The following is a 26,796-nucleotide window of genomic DNA, read 5'->3' as shown; positions in this document are numbered from 1 at the left end:
AAACCTAAGAACCCCAGTTCAAGGCTCTATTCCCCAGTGCTTAGAAATGCCAGATGCTCAGGGTGGTGCACACACCTGGAGTTCACATGTAGTAGTTGCAGGCCGTGGTGTGCTCATTCTCTGTGGCACTCTCAAATAAGTAAAAGTAAACAAAAAAATATTATTTTATTTGAGACATTAAGAGAGGGAAAGAAGCAAACACACACGCACACAGAGAGAGAGGCAGAGAGAAAGAGAGAATGGGTATGTACCAGGGCCTCCATCCACTGCAAAAAAAAAAAAAAAACAAAAAAAAACTCCAGACACATGAACCCCCTTGTACATCTGGTTTACGTGGGTCCTGGGAAATCGAACCAAAGGTCCTTTGGCTTTGCAGACAAACACCTTAATGTCTAAGCCATCTCTCCATCCCAGCTTTTGCATCTTTTTTTTTTTTGAGGGGGGCTGCTCTTTGAAATAGGGTCTTCTGACAGCCCAGGAAACCTCAGCAATCTTGCCCTCAGTCTCCCAAGGACTAGCATTGCAGGTGTGTACCACCACACCCAGGCCTTCGAATGTTTAATCCGTGCAAAGTCACCCAGAGTGGCCTCTGAGTGAGAACACAGCACAGGAGATAACTAACCACTGAAGCCTGTTAGAATGAAATGCCTCCTGGCCCCTCTCCGGGAGTCAGTGGTCTGCAACCTTCTACTTTTTAACTGCCCCTCTACTTATCCTTTCCTATAATATGCCAATTATGCTGCTTCAAGTTACCCACTCCTTTTCCTTTCCCTTCCCCAGCAGGCAGTTATTTTCCATCCTCTCACTCTGTTCAGAAAAGAAAGTCTCCCATGCCCAGCTTTCCCCAGGACTTACAGCAGCCTCTGGTGGTAGCCATGCAGAAAACGTGGGGGGCAGCGTCCACCACAAAGTTACTGCTTCCTGTGTCCACCAGGACGTTAAGCTGCCAGGAAAAGACAGAAAAAATATGTTGCAGATAGTTACCCCAGGCTCGGTGACCTTGCAGCCATGGGAACTCTCCATGAACAAGACTAGCCAAGCTGGCAACAGCTAGGACCAAGGCCACAGACAGAACCTGGGGTCCTATCACACCTCAACAGTCTCAGATCCTCTGCTTCTATCTGTGCAAGGCCTAGCATTCTCTATGTCACCAGGGCCACCTGTTTGTACGTGTGTCTCCCAGTCTTCGTGGCCACGAAATGGCCTCTGCTCTCGGTATAGCTGATCCATTCCAACTTCCCATCTTCTCCTAGTGTTTCCAGGAAGAAGCCTGGCCCATTCCCTTCAGCTCCAACAGGGGTAATTCTAGGAGCTGGCAATGGCAAGGAGAGCTGTGGGAGCTAGGATGGCATGTTGGTGCCCAGGTATGTGTTTGTGATCCTCCCTGCCATGATGTGGCTCCCCTTGTGTCTGAGTGCCTTAGGCCTATTTGTGCCACTTTCAGGAAGAATTTGGAGCCAGGAGGCCAGTGTGATGCCATGGTCAAACCCAACTTGTTAAGCCAGTTCTGGCTACATGAACACAGACAGGTGTCTACCAATGCTCATGGCTGTGCAGCTGCTACCATCCTCCACTTTGTCCCTCTTCTCACCCTGTAACTCAACTTTATATTTTATTTTATTTATTTATTAGAGAGAGAGGATGTGTGTGCCAGGGCCTACAACCAGTGCAAGCAAACTCCGGATGCACGTGCCACCTTGTGAATCTGGCGTACATGGGTCCTAGGGATTCGAATTGAGGTCCTCTGGCTTTACCACTAAACAATCTCTCCAACCTGTAACTTAATTTTTAAAAATATTCTATTTATTTATTTATTTGAGAGAGAGAACGAGGCAAATAGAGAAGGGGTACAAGAGGTTTTCTAGCTACTGCAAACAAATCTCCAGACAAATGTGCCACATTGTAAGTTTGGCACTACCTGAGTACTAGGGAAATCAAACCTGGGTTTTGAGGCTTTGCAGGCAAGCACCTTAACTGCTCAGCCACCTCTCCAGGCTTTCACCTTGTAATTTACAAGAAGCTTGAGCTGGGTATGGTGGCGCACGCTTTATCCCAGCACTCAGCAGGCAAAGGTAGGAGGATCACCGAAAGTTCATGGACAGCCTGAGACTGCACAGTGAATTCCAGGTCAGCCTGAGCTACAGTGAAACCTTTCCTTTAAAATAATAATAATCATAATAATAATAATTAATTAATCAAAATTAAAGTAGCTTGAACTGTTTTCCTTCCCTTGTTGTATAACACTAAGGAATATTCTTTGTCTCTTTTTTGTTGTTGTTTATTTTGGTAGGGTCTCGCCAAGGTGCAAGGAGGGGCCACCTAGCATGTGTGCATGCAGTTGTCCATACCAAACAGGGCCACTGCTTCACACTCCAATGGGGCTTGTGTGTGTGTGTGTGGGTGGGTGGGTGTGTGGGTATGTGCATGTGGAAGCCAGAGGGAGAGCACTTATTCTCTGAAACAGGGCCCTTGCCAAATCTAGACCCTACTGATTTGGATAGATTAGCTAGCCAGTGAGCCAGAGATTCCATCTCCATCTTCCTAGTGCTAAGATAGCAAGCACATGCCACAATGCCAGGTATTCCTTTAATATTATATTTATTTATTTGAAAGAGAGAGAATGGGAACACCTGGGCCTCTAGCTACTGCAAATGAACTCCAGACACATGTGCCCCTTTGTGCATCTGGCTTATGCAGCTACTGGGGAAATCGAACCTGGGTCCTTTGGTTTTGAAGACAAGCACCTTAACTGTTGAGCCCGTGCCAGGTCTTTCTATGTGCATTCTGCAGAACTGAACTCAGATCCTCAAGTACTTTACCCAGTTGGCTATCTCCCAGCCCTGAAATGGAACTTTTATCCAGAGGACCCTGCTGCCCAGGTACATCTCTCTCTCCTCCCCCTATAGGGAGCTCCTGTTCTTTCAGTCCCAGCCTTGCTCTTTCCTCTGAGGAAGGGCTTCCTCTTCTACCCAATGGGACCAAGCTCAGGAAAGAACAACCTGTCCATTCCATTCTACCTCACCTGCTCCACACCAGGATGTCAGGTTCCCACTACTCTCTACCTCCCCTCTCAACAAAACAGGAAACTAAAGGCAACAGAAAGAAAGAAAAAAAAAATTGTACCTTTAAGACCACAGATCATAATAATTACATCGATCCTGTGCCAAATGGTGCAATAGCGGCTTATAAATGTATATTATGGGGGAAGCCAACTGTTCTCTAATTGGACTGGAGACCCACTCTATGGAAGGGAATACAAGCCTGGTAGTGAAAACCTATTAAAAAACTTAAGGCTAGGGAGGTCATGATGAGCCCTAGGGGAATAACACCTGCTTTTGTCTGGCTAAATATATATATCATGCCCACCAAAGTACCCTATAAGCACTTTTCTTTTTTCTTTCTTTTAAAAATTTATTTATTTATTTTTTAGTTTTTCAAGGTAGAGTTTCACTCTAGTCAAGGCTGACCTAGAATTCACTGTTCTCTCAGGGTGGCCTCGAACTCACAGTCACCCTCCTACCTCTGCCTCCCGCGTGCTGGGAATAAAGGCCTGCGCCACCACACCTGGCCTGATAAGCACTTTTCTTAATGTTAAAAGTATTTTGTTTTATTTGAGAGAGAGAGAGAGAGAGAGAGAGAGAGAGAGAGAGACAGAAACAGGCAGGTAGAGATAGAGAATGGGCGCACCAGGGCCTCCAGCCACTGCAAATGAACTCCCGATGTGTGCGCCCCATCGTGCATCTCACTTATGTGGGTCCTGGAGAGTCGAACCTGGGTCCTTCGCTGTACAGGAAAGCGCCCTGACTGCTAAGCCATCTCTTCAGCCCCCTTAATGTTGATACACATATATTAACACTACTCTCACTTTTGGCTAGAGAAGCTTTCCTTGTAGCAGTAACCACTGGCATGACTCAAAAGTCACCATAGTCCTGAGAAGAAGTGACAGTGGAATGCTCTTCATTGAGCACTGATACATCTCAGTCACACCTTCCAAGGCTCAAGATCCATTGCAGGTGAGGTGGCAGAAAGAATGCAAGAGCCAAAGAAGGGTAGGACTGATTACAATGCAATCTTCCAGACACAAAATGGCCTGGACATCCCCGACCTTGCTGTGCCTGGCACTACCTGCACAAGACCTTCATAAATGGAAAAGATGATGACATCAAAATAAAAGACTACTTGAAATAGGGAGAGATAAGATGGAGGGTACATCTGTGAGGTTCCAAGTGGGGGTAGGGAGGGAATTATGATTTATTGTCTTTGATTATGGAAGCTGTCAATTAAAACTTAAAAATGCATCAATCATCGCTTGTAGCTATTCTATCAGATAGTCAGAGGTATGTAAAGAGTGAAAAGAGCACACTATGAACAGGCATGGTGGCACATGCCTTCAATCTCATCCTGTTGAGGTAGGCCGATGGCCAAAAATTCAAGGAGGGGTTGAGCTACAGAGTGAGGTACAAAACACAACCTGTCACAGGGATTAGACAAATTGACAGATCTGTTCTTAAGGCGCCTCTTTAAAGTGGCTTGTGCTAAATGGCTACATTCCCATGCCTCTGCTTCAGCTTCCCGTGGCAGCTGCGAAGACAACAGCAAAAGTCACGCTGCGTGGAAGACGAAGTTGTTCTGATCTTTGTCAGCATCAGACACAACAACATACAGCTGCAACTATACATAACTGCTGGGAAATGCTCACCATGGATAACTGACCCACGTCCTCCTCATTCAGCCTCCTCAGGATCAGTCGTCCTTCAGTAATGTGGAGGTTCCACAGTTAATTTCTTTCATATTTGGAGAATGACTCAGCAAGTAAGCTTGTTACTTTCACTCAGTATTCTTACCTATTTTCAACAGCTGAGATCTCAATAAATAAGTATGTAGCTGGGCATGGTGGTACATGCCTTTACTCTCAGCACTCGGGAGACAGAGATAGGAGGATCACTGTAAGTTCAAGGCTAGCCTAAGACTACATAGTGAATTCCAGGTCAGCCTGGGCTAGAGTGAGACCCTACCTCGAAAAACACAAAAACAAACAAAACCCAAAACCCTTAGAGAGGTCTAATCAAAATCTAAGAGGATATAAATTAAGTCATATGGAAGCTAGCCTACTTTTTGGGACAACAGAACACTCAGAAGCCGTAGATTAATAGTAGTAAATTTGCAGTGCCAGGGATGGGATACCATTCTGTGAGATGTTGGCCAGGGAGGCCCCTGATCCCCCCAAAACATTACAGGCCATTGCAGAGGCCCTTGGCTTCCCAAAAGAAATAGATGGCAAGACCCTATTGCTGAAGACTCCACATACTTGGGCTGCAAGGTCACTGAAAAATCTGCTGGAGCTGAGCTAAAAACCATCTCTATGTAGACCAGCTGAAAGAAAGCTGGAGAAAGCTATGCTGCATGCAGTTCCATGGGAAAGAAATCAACAGTAGAGATACTCAACAGTGGACACTGCCAGCCTTATATTTGGCCATCCAGGCCAAATGAGCCAATGGGTGCAATAGTAGAATGTCTGTTATGGGGAAAATCAACTGCCCTTTAATTTGACTGGAGGCCCACTCCATGGGAAGGACTATATCCCTGAAACTGAAAACCTACAACAGGGGTAAGTCATGAGTCCTAGGGGTGTAATGTCTGCTGCTGTCTGGCTACATGTATACACTATGCTCACCAAACTGCCCTGTAAGCACTTCTCTTAATGTTCAGACCTATATATTAATGCTACTCTCACTTTTGGTTAGAGAACATTCTCTTTTCAGAGGGCAGTGACCTTGGGATGACTCAAAAGGCACCATGGTGCTGAGAAGATATGACAGAGGAGTGCTCAGCACTGAATCTCAATCACACCTTCAGGGCCTCAGGGTCCATTGCAGAAGAACTGGCGGGAAGAATGTGAGAGCCAAAGAAGTGTAGGACTCCTTAAAAAGTGTTCCCCCAGACATAAAATGGCCTGGATATCCATGACCTCACAGTGCCTGACACTACATACACAAGACCATCATAATGTGAGAAAACTATCATGACATCAAAATAAAAAGTGAGACTTATTGAGAGGGGAAGGGGATATGATGGAGAGGGGAAAGCAGGAGTAGGGGGGAAGGAATTACTATGGGATATATTGTATATAATTATGGAAGTTGTCAATTAAAAAAAATAAAATAAAAAACAACCTTGGCTGGGTGTGGTGGCACACACCTTTAATCCCAGCACTTGGGAGGCAGAGGTAAGAGGAGCACTGAGTTCAAAGCCACCCTGAGACTACATAGTAAATTCCAGGTCAGCCTGGGCTAGAGTGAGACCCTACCTGAAAAAACAAACAAACAAAAAACAACCCCTTCAGGCTAGAGAGATGGCTTAGCAGTTAAGGCACTTGTCTGTGAAGCCAAAGGACACAGATTTGACTCCCCCGGACCTATGTAAACAAGATGCACAAAGTAGTGCATGCACCTGCAGTTCATTTACAAAGGTTCTGGTGCCACCATTCTCTCTCTCTCTCTCTCTCTGCCTGTTTTGTTTTCTCTCTCTCTCTCTTTACAGCCAGGTGTGGTGGTGCATGCATTTATCCCAGCACTTGGGAGGCAGCGGTAGAAGGATACCCATGATTTCAAGGCTATCTTTAAACTACACAGTGAATTGCAGGTCAGCCTGAGCTAGAGTGAGACCATACCTCAAAAAACAAAACAAAAAAGGCCACCCTGAAACTACATAGTTAATTGTTAATTCTAGTCAGACTCAGCCAGAGTGAGACCCTACCTTGAAAAACAAAAAACAAACAAAAAACCCTTCATGTTATAAAGCAAGTGCATTAAGTGTTAAATGCACATCAAAATCTTCTTTTCTTTTCTTTCTTCTTCTTTTTTTTTTTTTTAAAGACAGGGTCTCTCACTCTAGCCCACGCTGACCTAAAGCTCACTCTGTATCACCTCGGTGGCCTGAAACTCATAATCCTCCTACCTCAGCCTCCCCAGCAGTGGGACTAAAGCTGTGCACACCACATCTGGCCCACATCAAACTCCTGAATATGGGTGGGTGTGGTGGCACACACCTTTAATCCCAGCACTCTGGAGGCCAACGTAGGAATACTGCCTTGAGTTTAAGTCCACCCTGAGACTACATAGTGAATTCTAAGTCTAGGCTAGAGTGAGACCCTACCTTGAAAAAAAAAATCATTTAAAAAAAATTATTTTTATTTATTTGTCAGAGGGAAAGAGGAAAAGGAGGGAGGGAGACAGAAAGATAGAAAGAGAGAGTGAGAGTGAGAGTGAGAGTGAGAGAGTGAGAGAGAGAGAGAGAGAGAGAGAGAGAGAGAGAGAGAGAGAGGGAGAGAGAACGGCCACACCAGGGCTTGCAGCCACTGCAAATGAACTCCAGATGCATGTGCCACCTTGTGCATTTTGCTTACATCCTGGGGAAATCAAACCTGGGTCCTTTGGCTTTGCAGGCCAACTCCTTAACTGTTAAGCCATCCCTCCAACGACCCCCCTAATCTTAATTATACTTGCACCCCAACTCATTATCTATATGACTTTTTGGAGGTGGGGGGACTATCAAGGACTAACCCCAGTCCTAATGTATTCTTGGGTTTTCCACCACTGAGCTATAACCCTAACCCCTTAATATTTCCAGATACTGTCTTTTGGAACTTTTCTTTATTAAGTGTAACGTAGGGTACTGAGAATACCAAGCCACTGGAAAATCATTACTTGTGTGCTTCTTTTTCAAATAAAAAGAATGGATTTAGTTTTATGGCTTATGCATTTAGTCTCCACTGAGGTAGAAGGATCACCGGGAATTCAAGGCCAGCCTAGGCTACAGAGTAAGTTCCAAAGGCAGCCTAGGATAAAGTGAGGCCCTATCTCAAAATCAAACAAAATGAACCCAAAAAAAAAAAAAAAAAAAAAAAAAAAAAAGCACCACAGAATACATGGGCCCCTTACATCCAAAAACACACGTCCATTGCAGGGTTTTATTTTTAAAGCATCATTTATTTACCTTCCGCCTTTCTCACACAGGTTCTCAATTTCAGTTTTCAGGTCCTGCTCCTTTTGCAAAAACTCCTTCTTTTCTGTCTCTATTTTCTTCTTGGTTTCTTCCCACTTTATGGTCACATCCTGAAGAGCCTTGAGTATCTCCTAAATCCCACAGCCACACACAAATAGAGGAGGAAAGAAGTTAGTTCTTTAATTATGAAAATGTTTTTACTTTGAATTTTTTTTGTGATGCTGGAGTTTAAGCCCAGGGCCTCATACATGCTAGAGAAACTCTACCACTAAACTACACCCCAGCCAGCTCTAATGGTACTTTTATTTTTCTTTTATTTATTTTTTTTTGTTTTTTTTTGGGGGGGGGGCTTTTCAAGGTAGGGTCTCACTCTAGCCCAGGCTGACCTGTGTTTACAATGGAGTCTCAGGTTGGCCTCGAACTCACAGAAATCCTCCCACCTCACTTTTTAGAAAAAGTGTGTATTTTGCTGAGTTTTAATGGGCTCCTCCCCACCAGGCTGCTTTGGTGTGGTACCTATGCTGCCATCACAACTGGAAGCTGTTTATTTGTTTTTGAGACAGGGTTTCAGGATCTATCCCAGGCTGCCCTTGAACTCAATGTCACCCAGACTGACCTCAAACTTATGGCAACCCTCCTGCCTCAGCTTCTCAAGTGATTCATGACCCACCAATCCAAACCTAACTATTAATTACATACTGCCTTTATGGGCTCAAACTGAACTGAAAGAATCTGATGTGATGATCCAAAGGTAACCAGACCTCTGGAAAAAAGTTAGAGGAATACTAACTTAACTCACCAGGAGAAAGTCCTAATGGTCACTGTTCAAAATTGGATTGTGCCGACCGATGTTTAAATATTGCCAATAGTACCAGGAATGGCATTCTAGCAACCGCTGGATCCAACAGATAGGATCTCGTTTTGCTATGGCTCTGCTTATTATATGGAGGGGATTAATGTTTTCTTTTTTTCTGTGTAAGAAGATAAACAAATAAATATATATGCACATATATTTGTAGTAAGAAGCCAAACACCACAAAGGTGACAGAACTCACAATTACCCCAGCTCCATACCACCAGCCCATAAGGTAACCAATGTGCAACTTCACGATTTATCTACTCTCACACAAACATGTCTAGATTTATATATGTGTTTTTAAAAAGTTACCTGTGCATGCATGTATGGGTATGTATCTGGGTGTGCACATGCCACAGTGCATGTGTGGAGATCAGCAGACAACGTCAAGGTGTCTGTTCCACCTGCTCTTGAGAGAGAGCCCCTTGCCACAACAAGTAAGCTTTAGGTTCTCCTGGCTCAGCCTCCCACTGTTGCAGGTGCACTGGGGTCACAGATGCCTGAGCCTCTTGGCACCTGGCTTTGTGTGGGTGCTGGGGAACCAAACCCCGACCATCAGGCAAGCACCTTTAATTGCCCCGGACTCCATGTATTTTGTTGCCTGTTTTGGTTGCTGATGTATTGGCTTGTTTTAAAACTTGTTTTGTCAAGGGATGAAACCCAGGGCCAGGAACATGAAAAGCACCCGTCCTATTACTAAGCTCTACCCATACTTCATTTTATCTTTTTGTCCAAGGGAGAGTCTCACTCTAGCCAAGCTGACCTGAAATTCACTATGCAGTCTCAGGGTGGCCTTGAACTTAAAATGATCCTTCTACCTATGCCTCCTCAGTGCTGGGATTAAAGACATGCACCACCATGCCCAGCCGTTTCATCCTTTTAAAAAAATTATGGGGCGGAGAAATGGCTTAGCCATTAAAGCAATTGCCCGGAACGCCTAAAGACCCAGGTTCTATTCCCCAGGACCCACATAAGCCAGATGTACAAGGTGACACATGCATCTGGGGTTCATTTGCACTGGCTAGAGGCCCCGGAATGCACATTCTCTCTCTCTCTCATAAACAAAAATTTTAAAAAGGTGCGTACCACCATTGCAAAATAAATAAATGAAAGTTTCTTAAAAATTCTGTGTATCTGGGACTGGAGTGATGGCTTCACAGTTAAGGTGATTGCCTGCAAAGCCTAACAACCTGGGTTTGCCTTGCCAGTACCAGTGTTTGCAAATAAAGAAACAAAAACTTGCTGGGTGTGGTGGTGCACACCTCTAATCCCAGTACTCAGGAGGCAGAGGAAGGAGGATCTCTGTGAGTTCAAGGTCACAAAAAACAAAAAACAAAAAAACCACATCAAAAGCTTTAAAAAATTTCTGTGTACCTGTATGTAAGTGTGGGTGGATATGAGATATGTGTATATATGTATATGTGGCAGTGTACCTGGCCCATAAGCTTCAAATTTCTCTTGGCTCTGTCTCCCCTTGCCATAGGCAACTTGAGCTCACAGATATGTGTGCCATTTTAAATCCAGCTTTATGTGGTTGATGGGGAGTTGAACTTTGACCAGCAGGTTTGCAAGCGTCTTTTACTGCTTTACAGTATCTACCTGGCCTCTTATTTTTCCATTTTACTCTATTTTATTATTATTATTGTTGTTGTTTTCAAGGTAGGGTTTCATTCTAGCCCAGGCTGACCAGGAATTGACTATATAGTCACAGGGTAGCCTCAAACTCATGGTGATCCTCCTACCTCTCTCCCTCCGGATTGCTAGGATAAAACGTGTGCATCACCACGTCTGCCTTTATTACTGTTACTGAGGAAGGGTCTCAGGGTGCCCTTGAACTCATGGTGATCCTCCTACCTCTGCCTCCCAAGTCTGGGATTAAAGGTGTGTGCCATCCTGCCTGGCACCATTTTTCCTGTTTTAATGAAATCATTTTGTATTTAATTTGCATGTTGGTTTTTATCACTTTTCATGAGCATACTATATATCAATAACTGTGGACATAACTAAAAAAATCACTGCACACTATACCATCATATGGATATCTCTAAGCTGTCTAATCATTCTGCTTAAAGTTCAACATCTGTTTAAACTGCCACATCTAATTTTTTCTGGGTGTTGTATAGGTACATGTAGAGTATGGGTGTGATAAGGTGCATGCTATGTATAGCGTATGCAAGTGGGTCTAGTCTAATCTTTTTGTTTTTTGGCTTTTTGAGATAGGGTCTCACTCTGGCCCAGGCTGACCTGGAACTCACTCTGTAGTTCTTAGGGTGGCCTTGAACTCACAGAGATGCTCCTACCTCTGCCTCCTGAGTGCTGTGATTAAAGGCGTGTGCCTCCATGCCCGGCGCTCATGTAATTTTTAAAACAATACTACAATATACAATTAATATTCTCCATGTTAACACTTTGATACAAACATTATCTCCAGAATGGACTCCTAATAATATGACTGCTAGAATAAAAGTATCTGCATATTTTAAATTTCTTTTGAGACAGGATCTCATGTATCCCCCCCTGGCCTCACAGCAAACTATGGAGCCGAGTGTTGAGGCAGGATAAAAAGACAGGAAAATTACAAATGACATGGAAGAACAACACGGGAGGGAGGAGGCTTTGTTCTGGAGTTGTGATCTGCTTTTACTAATAATGGACTTCAGACTTCAACCACCAGTGAAAGGAGAAAAACAGAAGGTTCTACATATGAGAAAAAACATTTGGTGAATTTTTTACTGGGTGCAACTTCTGTATTTCTGTCTCTCTCTCTATGGCCCTGGGAATTGAATGCAAGTCATTAAGCATCCCATCTCAAAAACTTCAATGAAGGAAGTACAATACCTGGTGATTCTTCATTTCTTCTTCTCTCCTTTGCTGAAGTTGCTTCAATTGCGCTTGGAGTTGGTTTTCCACCTGCCTCTGCTTGTCCAGGACTTCTTGGTAACGCTCCTTCAATGGGCTTCTCTCTGTCATCATTTTGTCCTAACAAGAAATGCGAGGAAAGAAAGAAAGAAAGAAAGAAACATGAGATATGTTCAATTTTTGATTTAACCATAAGTAACACTATCAAGTGCCTGAGGATTTTTTTTTTTTTTTTTTTTTTTGAGACAAGGAGTAATGTATCCTTAGCTGACCACAAACCCCTGTGTAACCAAGAAAACTTATGAACTTCTGACCCTCCTGCCTCCTCTTCCTGAGTGCTGGGATTATGGGCATGGGATACCACATCCAGTTTGCAGTGCTATGAATCAAAGCCAGGCTCTGCACATGCTAAGCAAGCAAGAACCCCACCAACTGAATTACATGTCCAGCCTCCGCCTCTATAGCTTCACTAATATGAAGGTTACTAAGCATATGTGGCTATACAACATTAAAATATGATGACACAGAAAAATTCAGATCTCAAGTACTTAAAAGTCAAATGTGGGCGGGAGGGAAGGCTTAGCGGTTAAGGGGTTTGCCTGCAAAGCCAAAGGAACCAGGTTCAATTCCCCAGGACCCACATTAGCCAAATGCTCAAGGGGGCATGTGTGTCTGGAATTTGTTTGCAGTGGCTACAGGCCCTAGCGTGCTGCCCATGCTCATTCTCACCCACCCCCTATTTCTGTCAAATTAAAGGAAAAAAGTTGAATGTGACTATGGTAACCACACCAGATCGCAGAGGTAGACCATTTCCATCATTTCAGAAAGTTCTATTACTAAATCCTGGTGTGGTGGCACACACCTTTAATCTGAGCACTCTGGGAGGCACAGGTAGGAGGACCCTTGTGAGCTGAAGGTCACCCTGAGACTACACAGTGAACTCCACATCAGCCTGAATTCCAGAGAAACCCTACCTCAAAAAACAACAAAAAAAGTTCTACTACTCAACATTGCTCCAAGGCAAGGGTTGGTCACCTATATCATGTGGACCAAATACAGCCACTTTTTTTCATTTTTATTTACTTATTTATTTAAGAGAGGGAAAGAGGCAGAGACAGAGAGAATAGGAGCACCAGTGCTGGGATTAAAGGCATACACCACCACGCCCGGCTTGGAAATAAGTTTTATTAGAACACACATGCATAGGGGTTCTCAGGTGGCATTCATGCTGGAATGGTTGCTACAAAAGTCCATGTAATGCCCATAGAACATGAAGTATGTCCTGCTTGACCCTGCTGACAGCTACGCTAGAGGATAACATAAGAGTTGTTTTGCTATCCATAACAATGAAAAACAAGGACTGGAGAGGTGGCTTAGTGATTAAGGTGTTTGCCTGTGAAGTCAAGGGACACAGGATCGAGCCCTCAGAACCCACTTAAGTCAGATGCACAATGTGGTGCATGTGTCTGGAGTTTGTTTGCAGTGCATGGAGGCCCTGGAGTGCTGAGTCAACTCTCCAGCCAAAGTTGCCTACTTGTTAAAAAGATGAACTGGGACTGGTGAGATGGCTTATCGGTTGAGCCGTTGGCCCACAAAGTCAAAGGGTCCTGGTACAACTTTCCAGAACCCACATAAGCCAGATGCACAAGGGGGTGCAGCATGTGTCTGGAGTTTGTTTGCAGTGGGTGGAGTCCCTGGAGTTCCCACTCTTTCTCTGTCTCAAATAAATAAATAAATAAATAAATAATTTTTTTTTTTTTCTAAAAAATGAACTGTTAGCCAGGCATGGTGATGCACACGTTTAATCCCAACACTCTGGAGGCAGAGGTAGGAGGATCACCATGAGTTTGAGGCCACCCTAAAACTACATAGTATTTTCCAGGTCAGCCTGGGCTAGAAACAAACAAGAAAAAAAGATGAGCACTCGTCGTAAGTCTGAGCCAGTGATCACAGGCACAATCAGAATATCCGTGTTTTTTGTTTTATTTTTTTCCCCTAAGGTAGGGTCTTACTCTAGCTCAGGCTGACCTGGAATTCACTATGTATTCTCAGGGTGGCCTCGAACTCTCAGCGATCCTCCTACCCCGGCCACCCGAGTGCTGGGATAAAAGGCGTGCGGCACCATGCCCAGCTTAACCATGTTTTTTTTTTAAAGCTTATTTATTTGGAGGAGGAGGAAGGGAGAGAGAGAATGGGTGCACCAAGGCCTCTAGCCACTGCTAACCAACTCCAGACACATGTCACCTTTTGCATCTGGCTTTTGTGGGTACTGGGGAATCAAACCTGGTCCTTCAGTTTCACAGACAAAACCTTCACCACTAAGCGCCTTATTTCTCCAGATCCCACATCAGACACAAAGGTGAGGCAAGTGCAAAGCTGCAGATGCCCACTAGGTGGCACAAGCACCTAGAGTTGATGGCAGGGGCTGAGGCCTTGGGCCAATTGACAATTCTCTCCCCTCTCTCACAGTCTCTCTAAAATAAAAAGAGGGGGAAAAAAAATAAAGTGAAAAGCAGGGCATGGTGGCGCACGCCTGTAATACCAGCACTCGGGAGGCAGAGGTAGGAGGATCACCGTGAGTTTGAGGCCACCCTGAGACTCCATAGTGAATTCCAGGTCATCCTGGACTAGAGAGACCTACCTGGAAAAACCAAAAAAAAAAAAAAGTGAAAAAGGATGTGTGAACCTAAGGAAGATTGTGGCTTCCAACACTTATCTGGTTCTAGAACCTCAGACAAATCACTTCTCTAGGCTGCAAGACTAACACCTTCCTGTCAGGACCATCACTGGTACATAGTTGACATTTATTTTAGATTTATTTATTTGAGATAGAGAGCTGGTACATAGTTGACATTTATTTTACATTTATTTATTTGAGAGAGAGAGAGAGAGAGACAAAGAGAAAGTGACAGAAAGAGAGGTAGAGTGAGTATGGGCATGCCATGGTCTCCTGCCTCTGTAAATGAACTCCAGACATATGCGCTACTTGTGCATATGGTTTTACATGGGTACTGAATAATGGAACACAGGCTGTCAGGCTTTGCAAGCAAGCACCTTTAACCGCTGAGCCTGCTCTCCAGCCTCTGGTGACGTTTATTAATTAGTTCCCCTATCACTCTCAAACAGCAGAGATTTTGTTTTGTTGTGTTGTGTTTTTCGAGGTAGGGTCTCACTCTAGCCCAAGCTGACCTGGCATTCACTATTGAGTCTCCTCTGCGGGTGGCCTCTACCTCACGACAATCTTCCTACCTCTGCCTCCCAAGTTCTGGGATTAAAGGCATGCACCACCACGCCTGGCAATAGAGATTTTTAAAAAACCACATGATGTGTAAAACACTACAGATACAGCCTGTGAAAGTAACAAGCAAGGAATTACAATTATAATAAGTGTTGAGTATATTCAGGCATGCACAGCAACTACTACTTATGTTTTCCTGTTCTCTCTCTCTTCTTTTTGAGGTAGGGTCTTGCTCTAGCCCAGACTGACCTGGAATTCACTATATAGTCATGCTGGCCTCGAACTCATAACAATTCACCTACTTCTGCCCTCCAAGTGCTGGGACTAAAGGCATAGGTCACCATGACCAGCTCATGTTCTTTCTTAACAACAAGCTTTATGGAACACATGTATTTCAAGGTTAAGCATTTTGCTGGGCTGGGGATGTGGCTCAATGGAAGAGTACGTACCCAGCAGGTGAGAGATCCTGTGTTCAATAACCAGAATTGGAAAAAAAATAATTTTTCAGCCAGGCATGGTGGCACAAGCCTTTAATCCCAGCCCTTGGGAGGTAGATGCAGGAGTGATCACCGTGAGAAGCCACCCTGAGACTATATAGTGAATTCCAGGTCAGCCTGAGGTAGAGTGAGACCCTACCTCAAAAAAAAAGAAAGAGAGAAGCGGGGGAGGAAAAGAAAAGAAAAGCAAAATAAAGTCAAGCATAGTGAGTGGTGTACACTTGTTATCCCAGAGCTTGGGAGCTGGACACAGGTGGATCCTTGGGGCTTGCAGGCCACCCAGGCTAGCCTACTTGTCAAGCTCCAGGCCAGTGAGAGATTGTGTCTCAAGAAGGTGGATGGTTTCTGAGGAATGACATCAAAACTGTCCTCTTGACTCCACATGCACATACACACACACACAAGCGGAATGTCAAAGGGAATGTGTTTGTTTGCAACATGGCTGTCATTAGGGAGACCATGATATTCCTCATGAAACAACTGTTTCTCAACAGCTATATTCATTACTAGTGACAAGGTAATGAGTTAAACACCTTGCAGTTTTTTAACTATGATTTTGTTAATTTGGGGAGAGGCAGTTTTCAAGCCCAGGCTGACTTGGAACTCACTGTGTAGTTCCAGACTGGCCTTGAACTCATAGTGGTTCCCTTACCTCTGCCTCCTAAGTGCTGGAATTAAAAGTGAGGTACCATGCCCAACTCTTATTAAATGCTTTTTTAAATTTTATTTATTTATTTATTTATTGAAGAGAGAGAAGGCCAGTGTGTGTATGTGAGAGAAAAAGAGAGAATATGGGTGTGTCAGGCCCTTCTGCTACTACAAACTCCACATGCACTTTCTACATCTGGCTTTACGTGAGTACTGAGGAATCACACCTGCACCAGCAAACTTTAAAAAAAAGGAGGAGGAAGGCAGCTATGCTCACCACTATACCACAAACACTAATAAATTTTTAAAAAAAATTAAAAAAGGAGGGGGGCTGGAGACATGGCTTAGTGGTTAAGGTGTTCAATTCTCCAGGACCCACATAAGCCAGATGTACAAAGGGCGCATGCATCTGGAGTTCCTTTGCAGTGGCTGGAGGCCCTGGTGCACCCACTCTCTCATTCTCTCTCGCGCAAATAAATAAATTGTATTTTTAAAACAAGAAAAAAAAATGGGCTGGAGGGATGGCTTAGCGATTAAGTAGTTGGCCTGCGAAGCCAAAGGACCCAGGTTCGATTCCCCAGGACCCACGTTAGCCACATTCACCAGGGGGCGCAGGCATCCTGAGTTCCCTTTGCAGTGGCTGGAGGCCCTGGCGCGCCCATTCTCTCTCTAGGAGAGAGGACACTCTAGGCAGTTTCTTTTCCGGAATGAGTGTCCCGGAATTGGACAGCGGCGGCGGGTGCACAGTTCTGTGACTGCCGAGGGCCAGAGCCGGTCCGTTAAAGTAACGGCCGGCAGCGCGGCGGCGCGGGAGCCGTCAGACTCGAAGGAAGGCGGCCCTGAAGCCCCGGGCGCGGCGGGCAGGGGCGGCCATGGCTCCCGAACCCAGTCGTCGGCTCCGGGCGGAGGAGGCCGCGGCGCAGAGCCTCTGCTCCGCCCGCCCCTTCCTCCGGGACGCGACCCTGCCTGCCTGCCGGGGTTCCCCTCCGTCGGCCCGGCACCCCGGTCCCCACCGCAGGCCCGCTGCCCTCCCCGTCCCGCGTGAAGCCGCCCGACCACAGTCCGGCCCCGGGCCGCCGCGGTCCCCACCTGGGCCTCGGCGCCTCCGGCTATCCGCGCAGGCCGACGCCGACCCCGGCCCGCTCCCGTACCTTCCTGCTTCTTGGCGAAGTCGCTCGGCTCACGCCCGAGGGTCGCGTCCCAAGCGCCGGCTGCTTACGGGTCCCGAAGACGCGGCTCCCAGACACTCACCCTCAACTCCGCCACAGCAGGGAGGGCTTTCCCCGTCAGCCCAGCGGCGCAGGCGCGCACGAAGACACGCCCACCACGCCCGCACGTGACCCTTACGGGGTGGTGGTGGGGGGTGAGAACTGGACGCATGCGCGTGCTGCTTCAGTAGCCAGAGAAAAGGAGCAGCGCGGTAGTGTGCTTGGCTTTGATCCCTGCAGAGTGGCAGTCTTGGTTTTTTGTTTTGTTTTGGGAGGTAGGGTTTCACTCTAGCCCAGGCTGACCTAGAATTCACTATGTAGTCTCAGGCTGGCCTCAAACTCATGGTACTCCTTTTACCTTTGCCTACCTGAGTGCTGGGATTAAAGGCATCAGCTAGTGTTTTCTAGACCTGATTTGAGCACTGCTTATAATATGTAAATATATGTATGTTTTTTACAGGTAGGGTCTCACTGTAGCTTAGGCTGACCTGGAATTCACTATATAGTCTCAGGATGACCTGGAATTCAGGGCAATTCTCCTCCCTTTTCCTCCTCCTGAGTCTGGGATTAAAGACCTGCGGTACCATGCCAGTGTTTATTTTTATTTTTTATTTTATTTTTTTGTGGGTGGAGGGCTTCCACATAGGGTCTCATGCTAGTCCATGCTGACCTGGAACTCATTATATAGTCTCACGGTGGCTCAAACTATCAGCTGTCCTCCTACCTTGGCCTCCCAAGTGCTGGGAATAAAGTCCTGAGCTACCATGCCCAGCCCATTTATTTGCAAGCAGAAAGAGAGAGAGGCAGGGGGACAGGAGGGAGGGAGGGAGAGAGGGACAGAGAGAGGGAGGGAGAGAGACAGAATGGGTGTGTCAGGGTGTCCTGACTGCTAATACATTCCACACGCAGGTGCCACTGTTTGCACCTGGCTTTGTGTGGATCCTGGAAAATCAAACCTGGGTCATTAGTCTTTGCAGGAATGTCCCTTAGCCTCTGAGACATCTCTCCAGCCCCTTGGTTTACTTTTCTTACCTGTGGAATAGTATAGTGATAATAAAAGTCCTTGTAGACCAGTTGACAGAAAGCTGGAAGAAGCCATTCTGCATGCAGTTCAATGGGAGAAAGAAATCACCAGTGAAGATATTCAACAGTGGACACTGCAAGCCTTATATTTGGCCAGCCAGGCCAAATGGGCCAACCGGTGCAATAGTGGCTCGTCTATCATGGTGGAAACCAACTGCCCTCTAATTGGACTGATGGCCTGCTCCTAGGGGGGAATACATCCCTGATACTAAAAAGTTAAAACAAGCTGGGCGTGGTGGCGCACGCCTTTAATCCCAGCACTTGGGAGGCAGAGGTAGGAGGATCGCCGTGAGTTCAAGGCCACCCTGAGACTACAGAGTTAATTCCAGGTCAGCCTGGACCAGAGTGAGACCCTACCTCGAAAAACCAAAATAAATAAATATATAAATAAAAAGTTAAAACAGGGAATCATGTGGTTTAGGGGTGTAATATCTGCTGCTGTCTAGTAAGCACTTCTCAATGTTCATAACCTTCTCTTTATGCTGCTCTCACTTTTGGTAGAGAATCTTCTCTTTTCAGATGGCAGTGACCTTGGGATGACTCAGAAGGTATCATGGTGCTGGACAGAAGTGACTGCAGTGCTCAGTACTATCTCTATCACATCTTCAAAGGCTCAGGGGCTATTGCGGAAGACGTGGTGGAAAGAATGTAAGAGCCAGAGGAAGAGTAGGACTCCTTACAACGTGCTCCCCCCAGACACAAAATGGCCTGGATATCCATGACCTCACAGTGCCTGACACTATCGACACAAGTCCATCATAATAGGAGGAAAAGATCATGACATCAAAATAAAAGAGAGGCTGATTGAGATGGGGAGAGGATGTGATGGAGAATGGAGTTTCAAATGGGAAAGTGGGAGGAGAGAGGGTATTACCATGGGATGTTTTTTATAATCATGGAAGTTGTTAATAAAAACTTGAAGAAAAAAATAAAAGTAATGAAGTCACATGGTTGCATGCTATCAGTGAAGCGAGAGACGCTGTATCTACCCTAAGTAGGAGCCTTGACATCGCCTTACTGAGGATTTTATCTCCTCTCTTACTTTCCCACACAAACCCCTGTCATATTTCACTATTTCAATTTGGTGGGATCATGGCACATGGCCCCCCAGGTGGAGCACTGCACTATGATGAGAGGCGTTGTTCATTGATTGTAAGAGATCAGCAGCCCTGCACAGTGTTGTGCAAACGGTCTCTTGTCCAAAAATAGCGCTGTGTCATGTAGTTGAGTTTCTCATTACTTGGAAGCCCACGCCATCCTTTCTTTCTAACACCCATTCCCACCCCATATCAGTCACACCATTCACTAGTCCAGTCAGAAAGAGCCTCACAGATGGCTTTGTGGTGAGGGTGCTTGCCTGCAAATCCTAAGGACCCATCTTAGACTCTCCATACCACACATAAACCAGATACAAAAAAGATTTTTGTTTTCGATGTAGTGGTGCATGCCTTTGATCCTAGCACTTGGGAGGCAGAGGTAGGAGAATTGCCATGAGTTCAAAGCCACCTTGAGATTACATAGTGGATTCCAAGTCAGCCTGAGCTACAGTGAGATCCTTCCTCAAAACACAAAAAAAGAAAGAAAAAAAAGAAAACAAAATTAATTTTTTTAATATTTGCAAGTCCCATAAATAAAAACAATATACTATGGTCATAATCCCCCTTTATTTCCCTACCTTTTCCTCCTACCAAATTCCTCCCCAACCAAATCCTTCTTTCCAACTAGTCCTTTTTTCGTCCCTCAAGGCAGGTTCTCACTGTAGAGCAAGTTGACCTGGAGCTCATTCTGTAGTCCCAGGCTGACCTGAACAATGATCTTACTATTTCAGCCTCCAGAGTGCTGGGATTACAGGCATGCAACACTATGCCCAGCCCAAGTAGTCTGTTTAAATTTTTTTTAATTTAATTTATTTGTGTGTGTGTGAGAGAGAGGGGGGGAGGGAGAGAGGGAGGGAGGGAGGGAGGGAGGGAGGGAGGGAGGGAGGGAGGGAGGGAAAATGAATATGGGTGCACTAGGGCCTCTAGTCATTACAAACAAACTCCAGACACATGTGCCACCTTGTGCATCTGGCTTTATGTAGGGCAATTGAACCTGGATCCTTTGGCTTTTCCACAAAGCACCTGAACTGTTAAGAAGCCATCTTTTTGGTCTTGCGTAGGACATGCTCCTCCAGAGACAAAATGGCCTGGATATCCATGACCTCACAGTGCCCAACACTTCCTACATGTGGTCATTTCTTACATGGAACCTCTAACAAGCATCGAGATCGCTGTCGGACCTGCGGAGGGAAAGCCGGCTTCGTTACCCGGAGATCGCTGCAAAGAGAAGTCCAGTCTGACTTTCAGCAGACGATCTCCATGTGCTTGACAAGTTTAGTATTTGAATATTGTGCTTGCCCATATTGTATTAAAGTTTTCCAGTACGTAAAAAAAAAAAAAAAAAAAAAAAAAAAGAAGCCATCTTTTGCTGGGTGTGGTGGCACACACCTTTAATCCCAGCACTCAGGAGGCACAGGTAGGATGATCACCTTGAGTTTGACCACGTTGAGACTACATAGTGAATTCCAGGTTAGCTAGTCTATTTTAATGTCTTTTTTTTTTTTTTTTGAGGTAGGGTCTCACTCTAGTCCAGTGTGACATGGAATTCACTTTGTAGTCTCAGGCTGGGCTTGAACGCCTGACAATCCTCCTCCATTTGCTTCCTGAGTGCTGGGACTAAAGGAGTATGCTACACCTGGCTTGATGTCATTTTCCCCCACCTATTATGTAGGTCTAGTGTAGGTAGCAGAGATCCTCTTCAAAAGTAACCCAAGCAGCTGGGCATGGTGGTGCACCCCTTTAATCCCAGCACTCTGTAGGCAGAGGTAGGAGGACTGCCAGGAGTTCAAGGCCACCCTGAGATGACAGAGTTAATTCCAGGTCAGTCTGGATCAGAGTGAGACCCTACCTCAAAAACCAAAAAAAAAAAAAAAAAAAGTAACCCAAGCTAACTCTTTACCAGTTGTTGTAATAAACATGTGCTTCATGCTAAGTGTGGCTTCAGACCAGGAGCTGGCAAGGACAAAGACTCACCTCAGTAGAGCCTCCAGCTAGTCATGGCCTCCTTTTGCATGGCTCATGAACTAAGAAAGATTTTGTTTTTCAATTCCTGAAAAATCAAAAGTAGGGCTGAAAAAATGGTGCAGCAGTTAAAGGTGCTTGCTTGCAAAGCCTTATGGCCCAAGTTGATTCCCCAGTACTCACATAAAGCAAGATACACGAGGTGGCACATGTATATGGAGTGTGTTTGCAGTGGCTAGAGACCCCGGCACACCCATTCCTTCCTTTTATCATCTCTACTTGCAAATAATAAGTAAAAATATATCCAAAGTAGAATATAGCCAGGGGCAGTGGCACACATCGATAATCCCAGTACTCTGAGATTATGATAAAAGGATCACACCAAATTCAAGGCCAGCCTGAGTTTATACAGTCTCAAAAAGCAACACTCCACTCTTCAACTGATGAACAATTATTCTGGCCTCCTTTCTGTAAACCTTACAATCTGAGCATCTATTTTTAGTTCAGGCAGCCATGTGTCAAAAATGAAAATGAAAATGGGGAGTTGGGTGTGGTGGCGCACACCTTTAATCCCAGCACTCAGGAGGCAGAGGTAGGAAAATCACTGTGATTTCAAGGCCACCATGAGACTAAATAGTGAATTACAGGTCAGAGTGGACCAGAGTGAGACCCTACCTAAAAAAAAAAAAAAAAAAAAGAAAAAAAGAAAAAAGAAAAAGGAAAAGAAAAGAAAAGAAAAGAAAAGGTGAAAGAAAGAAAGAAACTAGAGTTTGGGCCACCCTGAGACTACATAGTGAATTCCAGATCAGCCTGGGCTAGAGTGAAACTCTAATTCAAAAAACAAGTAAACAAAAGAAGGCAACTGGTTCCTACCACTGATCTAGGATCACCCTGACTATACTTTTTATTCTGCAGTTGGTTAGCTCCTATACTTCCCTACATCCCACCCCCCCCCCCCACCATCCCAGGCTGACCCTGAAGTACTCTAGGCCCAGACTGACCTTGAACGCAAGGCGATTCCCCTACCTCAGCATCCTGAGGGCTGGGATGAATGCGGTGTGCAACCCTGCCTGGTTTATACTTATGTATAGGTGTGCAGAGTGGCCTGCAGCTGCAAGTGAACACCAGACACATGTGCCACTTTTTTCCATCTGGCCTTATGATGGTGGGTGCTAGGGAAATGAACCCAGGATCACAGGCTTTGCAAGTGAATGTCTATAACCACTGAGTGACCTCCCCAGCTCCTTTATACTTAAAACTTTATCCAGCGGTTCTAGTGTGTTCGTTCTGATGCCTTGTTCTGAAGATTGCGTCATTTCTTAAAGTGGGTCACACATCTGTCAGACATCTTGTGTGGGACAGAGGTGCAAAGGAAAGGGTAGTTTTAGGTGTACACATGGCTATATCATTTCCTCTTCTGGGAGGCCTATAGTGTGAGGGCTGTGTTACTTTGATCAGACCCAGGGTGTCACAGGTTTAAATTCCTCCCACCCCATAGGCTTAGATTGCAGAGTGCTTTCCCAGAGTGCATCCCACTCTTGGTTTTTAGATCTTCTTTCTGTGTGATGCCTTGGAGCTGATTTTCTTCCCATGCTCCTGTCTGTTTCAGCATCATTATAATGTTCATATGAACAGCATGGAAGAGGGGTGGAGGTTGTTTTGTGTCCTGTCACTAGTTTGGTCTCTGCTCAGGGGTTGTTTTGTTTATGCTTTGTTTTCATTTTTCTCAGTGCAAGAGGGCTTCACCAAGACAGTAATAGAGTGTGGCACCCTACCCCAGTTTTGGGCTTTTGTGTGTTGGGGGAGAAGGAACAGGAAGTGACCCTTTCCCAGTAGATGCTGCTTTTCTCCAGGTTTTTAAAAAATAGGGTATTTATGTATGTGTGTGTGTGACAGACACAGAGAGAGAATGGACATGGACATGCCAGGGCCTCTACTGCAAACAATCTCCAGATGCATGTGCCACCTTGTGCATCTGGCTTACATGGGTACTGGGAAACCGAACTTGGTTCCTCAGGCCTCACAGGCTAGTGCCTTTACTGCTAAGCCATCTCTCCAGCTCCTTCTACAGGATTTTGTAAGGAGACACTTTGCGTTCCTGGTGGTAACTTCATATGGGGGGAGAAGACCTTTGCAGTGACTAGGTGTGCCCTCACCAGTTTTCACTCGTGTTACACCAGGAAGCCCCTTCCACCTCACACTTGTCTCTTTCTAGATTTGGAACCAGCTGATTGCCCTTTGACCTCAGCATTCCAGAAATCCTCTCATGAGCCCACCCCTCAGTCACAATTACTCAAGTGGGAGAAGCTGGACATCCTGCCTGCACTTATATTGGGACACTATCAACAAAGAGAAAAGGAGAAATATCAAAACTGCTGTAACTGGAGAGTCTGATGAACTTGAAAAGTGAGGTGAAGGATGTGTTTCTGATGGTTGGTGTAGGAGGCAGGAAGGCATTAAAAAAACAGCTATCTGCTGTGATAATTCAGGCAATCGGAGGGTGGCTGGGATGAGGGCTTTGGCCATATAGCTTGCTCTACAGGGCAATGTGACAGCACCTGTGACTGCACTAGGTGCTAATTAAGTGCTTATGCGATTTCATGTGACCTGTGTGCTTCAGCATGTGACCTAAAAGGAACCACATGGTACAAATGTGAATCCAGCCCACAAGGAGCTTCCCAGTTCAGCTGATCCTAACCCTGAAGCACAGTCTAAGCAAGTGGACCTAGAAAGCCATGTGAGGACAAGACCAGACTGGCAACAAAAGCACAAGCTTAAGTGCTTGCTGTACAAGCACGAGGAGCCAAGTTCAGTCCTTGGAACCAACATGGTGTGTGCCTGTGATCCTCGTGCTGAGGAGGTGGAGAAGGCAGATCCTGGGTCTTGCTGGCCAGCCCCATCTGGCCTGTTGGGCTACAGGCCTATGATTATTAAAAAAAAAAAAAAAAAGAGGAGGCAGCAAGGTAGAGAGATGGCTTAGAGATGATGCTTACAGTGGCTAAAGCTAAGGCCCTGATGTGCCCATTCTCTTTCTCTTTCTGAAATAGTTTTTTTTTTTTTTCTTTTTTTTAAGGTAAATGGGGAGCCAGGAGTGGTGGTGCACACCTTTAATCCCAGCACTCAGGAAGCAGAGGTAGGAGGGTCATGGTGACTGAGGCCACCCTGTGACTACAGAGCAAATTCAATTTCAGCCTGAGCTAGAACAAGACCTTACCTTGAAAAATTGAAAAAATAAAATAAAATAAAATAAAATAAAATAAAATAAAATAAAATAGATGGTGTTCCTGAGGGCATAACACCAAGGCTGTCATCTGACCTCAACACACGTACTAGAGAGGAGAAAGTCAGACAGTCATGCAAAAGCTGCTTAGGAAGCATAAACAAGCCAGGTGTAGACAGTTCTGACCCTGGATGTGGCTCTGGGCACCCCGGTTCTTTCCTAGTGGTGTTTTTCTGCAACACCTTTACCGTTGTCAGATGCAATTACAGCCTATAATTACACACACACAACCTAGTTTGCCACTTGTTTATAAAACTTGGGTTTCACTATGTGCTTTTCTGACAGCTTATACATCCACACAGCTTGTTTCTTACTTGATTGAGCACAGGACCAGCTCACGGATTCTACAACCCTTGCTGAAGGGAACCCTACATAGAGAGGAACACCAGAGGGCAGGCGTGGAGGCTCACACCCTGCAACCCAAGTACTCAGGATGCCAAGACTGCCCTAAGTTTGAGGTCAGCTGAGCTATGCAGTGAGTCCTAGACTAGCCTGTTTCAAAACAGAAAAAGCGCTTGGTAGGCAGTGGTAAGAGGATTGCTGAGTTCTTTAGTGATGACGAACTGAATTTGGAAGAGGAGAAAAAAAATTGTCCGTGAAATACCCTCTTGCCATAGTTATCTGTAACTCAGGGTACAGTTTCTGAGGTTTTCTTCCAAAGGTTATTTGATGAGACTATGTAGGTAAGAATCATACCTTGGGAGGGTCACACAGCGAAATATAAAAGCATTTGGGCAGCTGCAGCGAGGCAAGTTCCCAGTGCTCTGCTGCTGTGATGGGGCTTGGCTTGAAGGAAAGCCAAGGAGGTGGCTCCTGAGAGCAGACAAGAGCCTGGGAAAGGCTGTTGCGGAGAACCCCGCCTTCTGGCTCCTGGCGCTGAACTTGCTGCTGGCGCTGTGTGCCAGGCATCCGCCTGGGCGGATTCCATGCTGCCTACCGACAGGATCTCTCCGCGCCCAGGCCCGCTGACAGGAGGGCTTCCCTCTGTCCCCACCCCTGGCATCGGAGGTCTGAGGCGGCTCCCTGAAATCTATCCGTGCGCTGCTCACCCTGACGGACAGCGCGGACAATCGCCCGGCCCGTGCCCGCCGACCAGCCCAGCCGGCGGCTGAGAGCTCAGCGGTGCACGGGGCATCTTCTGGGGACACAGCCTGGAGGAAGGAGTACCCCGAAGCTTTTGGGGGGGCGCGAGCCACGGCATGGTTGGAGACTGAACAGGGCGCCCGGGTGGTGGCCCTGGAGCATGGAGGCTGCTGGCGGCGCAGCTCCAATAGCCTGGCTCGCTGTGTCCATGGTACCCAAGCCTGCATGCGCTATGGCATCGACCCCCTAAGGCCCTGTCCTACTACCTGGCGAGCCTACTGAGCCTTCAGTGCCACGTGCAGCCCCTGGCAATAGCCCGGGTGGAGGCCCGGCGCACGCAGCGGGTGCAGGTGCAGGAGGAACTGCGCGCGGCTTGGGACCTAGGGCTGCGTGGTGAGCTGGACGCGCTGGCTGCCCAACCTCAGGGATGCCCTGGTGCCCAAGCTCTGGCGCTTAGAGGACAGCCGTCTGCGGCCACTGTGCGGTGCCCTAGGCGAGCTGGCCAACCTCAGCCATGCGTAGCTGGTGGATCTGGTGCAATAGACCAACCTGATCTTCAACCACCTGATGGCCAACTTTGACAGGCTCGAGAGCAACTTCTGCTTGCAATGGGACCCGCGCGTCCTGCAGCGTGCCACCAGCAATATGCACCGAGGACCGGGCGGGGCGCCCATGTTTCTGGACGGTGAGGCCGGCTTGGTGCAAGGCTATCTGTGGCGGGTTGTGGGACAAGAATGCGGAGCTGCTGTTGCAGTTTGTGTGCATGTTCCGTGAGCGGAGGGAGAGGAGGGTCCTGGAGCTGCACTGCAGACAGGTCGCTGTGGCCAGGCTGTTGCGCCTCTACCGGCACCATGAGCCCCGTTTCCCGAGCTGGCTGCGCTCACCGACCTGCACGCTCAGCTGCTGCAATGCCGCCTTGGCTTCCTCGCTGACCACATCTTTCAGGGCAAGGCCAAGTACTGACGCCAGTTCGGGAAGTAA

At 46.3% G+C, this 26,796-nt stretch overlaps 1 protein-coding gene and 1 pseudogene across 2 annotated transcripts in view; one reads left to right on the top strand and one right to left on the bottom strand.

Annotated features, from left to right (window-relative positions):
* The window catches only part of LOC123459287, a 19,753-nt gene extending 2,409 nt beyond the window's left edge, over positions 1-17,344 (bottom strand). The window contains exons 1-5 of one of the 2 annotated variants that reach the window (XR_006636192.1): positions 11,699-11,832; positions 8,804-8,975; positions 7,996-8,135; positions 856-943; positions 76-130 (exon numbers count right to left, since the gene is read on the bottom strand). Coding sequence is in view for 1 of the 2 variants with exons in the window: in XM_045145118.1 (XP_045001053.1) it covers positions 856-943; positions 7,996-8,135; positions 11,699-11,833 (363 nt within the window). In the remaining variant the exon portion in view is untranslated. Of the gene's footprint in view, positions 1-75; positions 131-855; positions 944-7,995; positions 8,136-8,803; positions 8,976-11,698; positions 11,840-17,191 lie in introns of those variants that run through there. The other variant, XM_045145118.1, reaches the window with a different exon arrangement.
* Positions 16,975-26,796, top strand: LOC123459454 (annotated as a pseudogene).

Source organism: Jaculus jaculus, chromosome 3 (genome assembly GCF_020740685.1).
Source record: "Jaculus jaculus isolate mJacJac1 chromosome 3, mJacJac1.mat.Y.cur, whole genome shotgun sequence".
Classification (NCBI taxonomy): domain Eukaryota; kingdom Metazoa; phylum Chordata; class Mammalia; order Rodentia; family Dipodidae; genus Jaculus; species Jaculus jaculus.
This window is presented reverse-complemented; position numbering and strand designations above follow the sequence as displayed.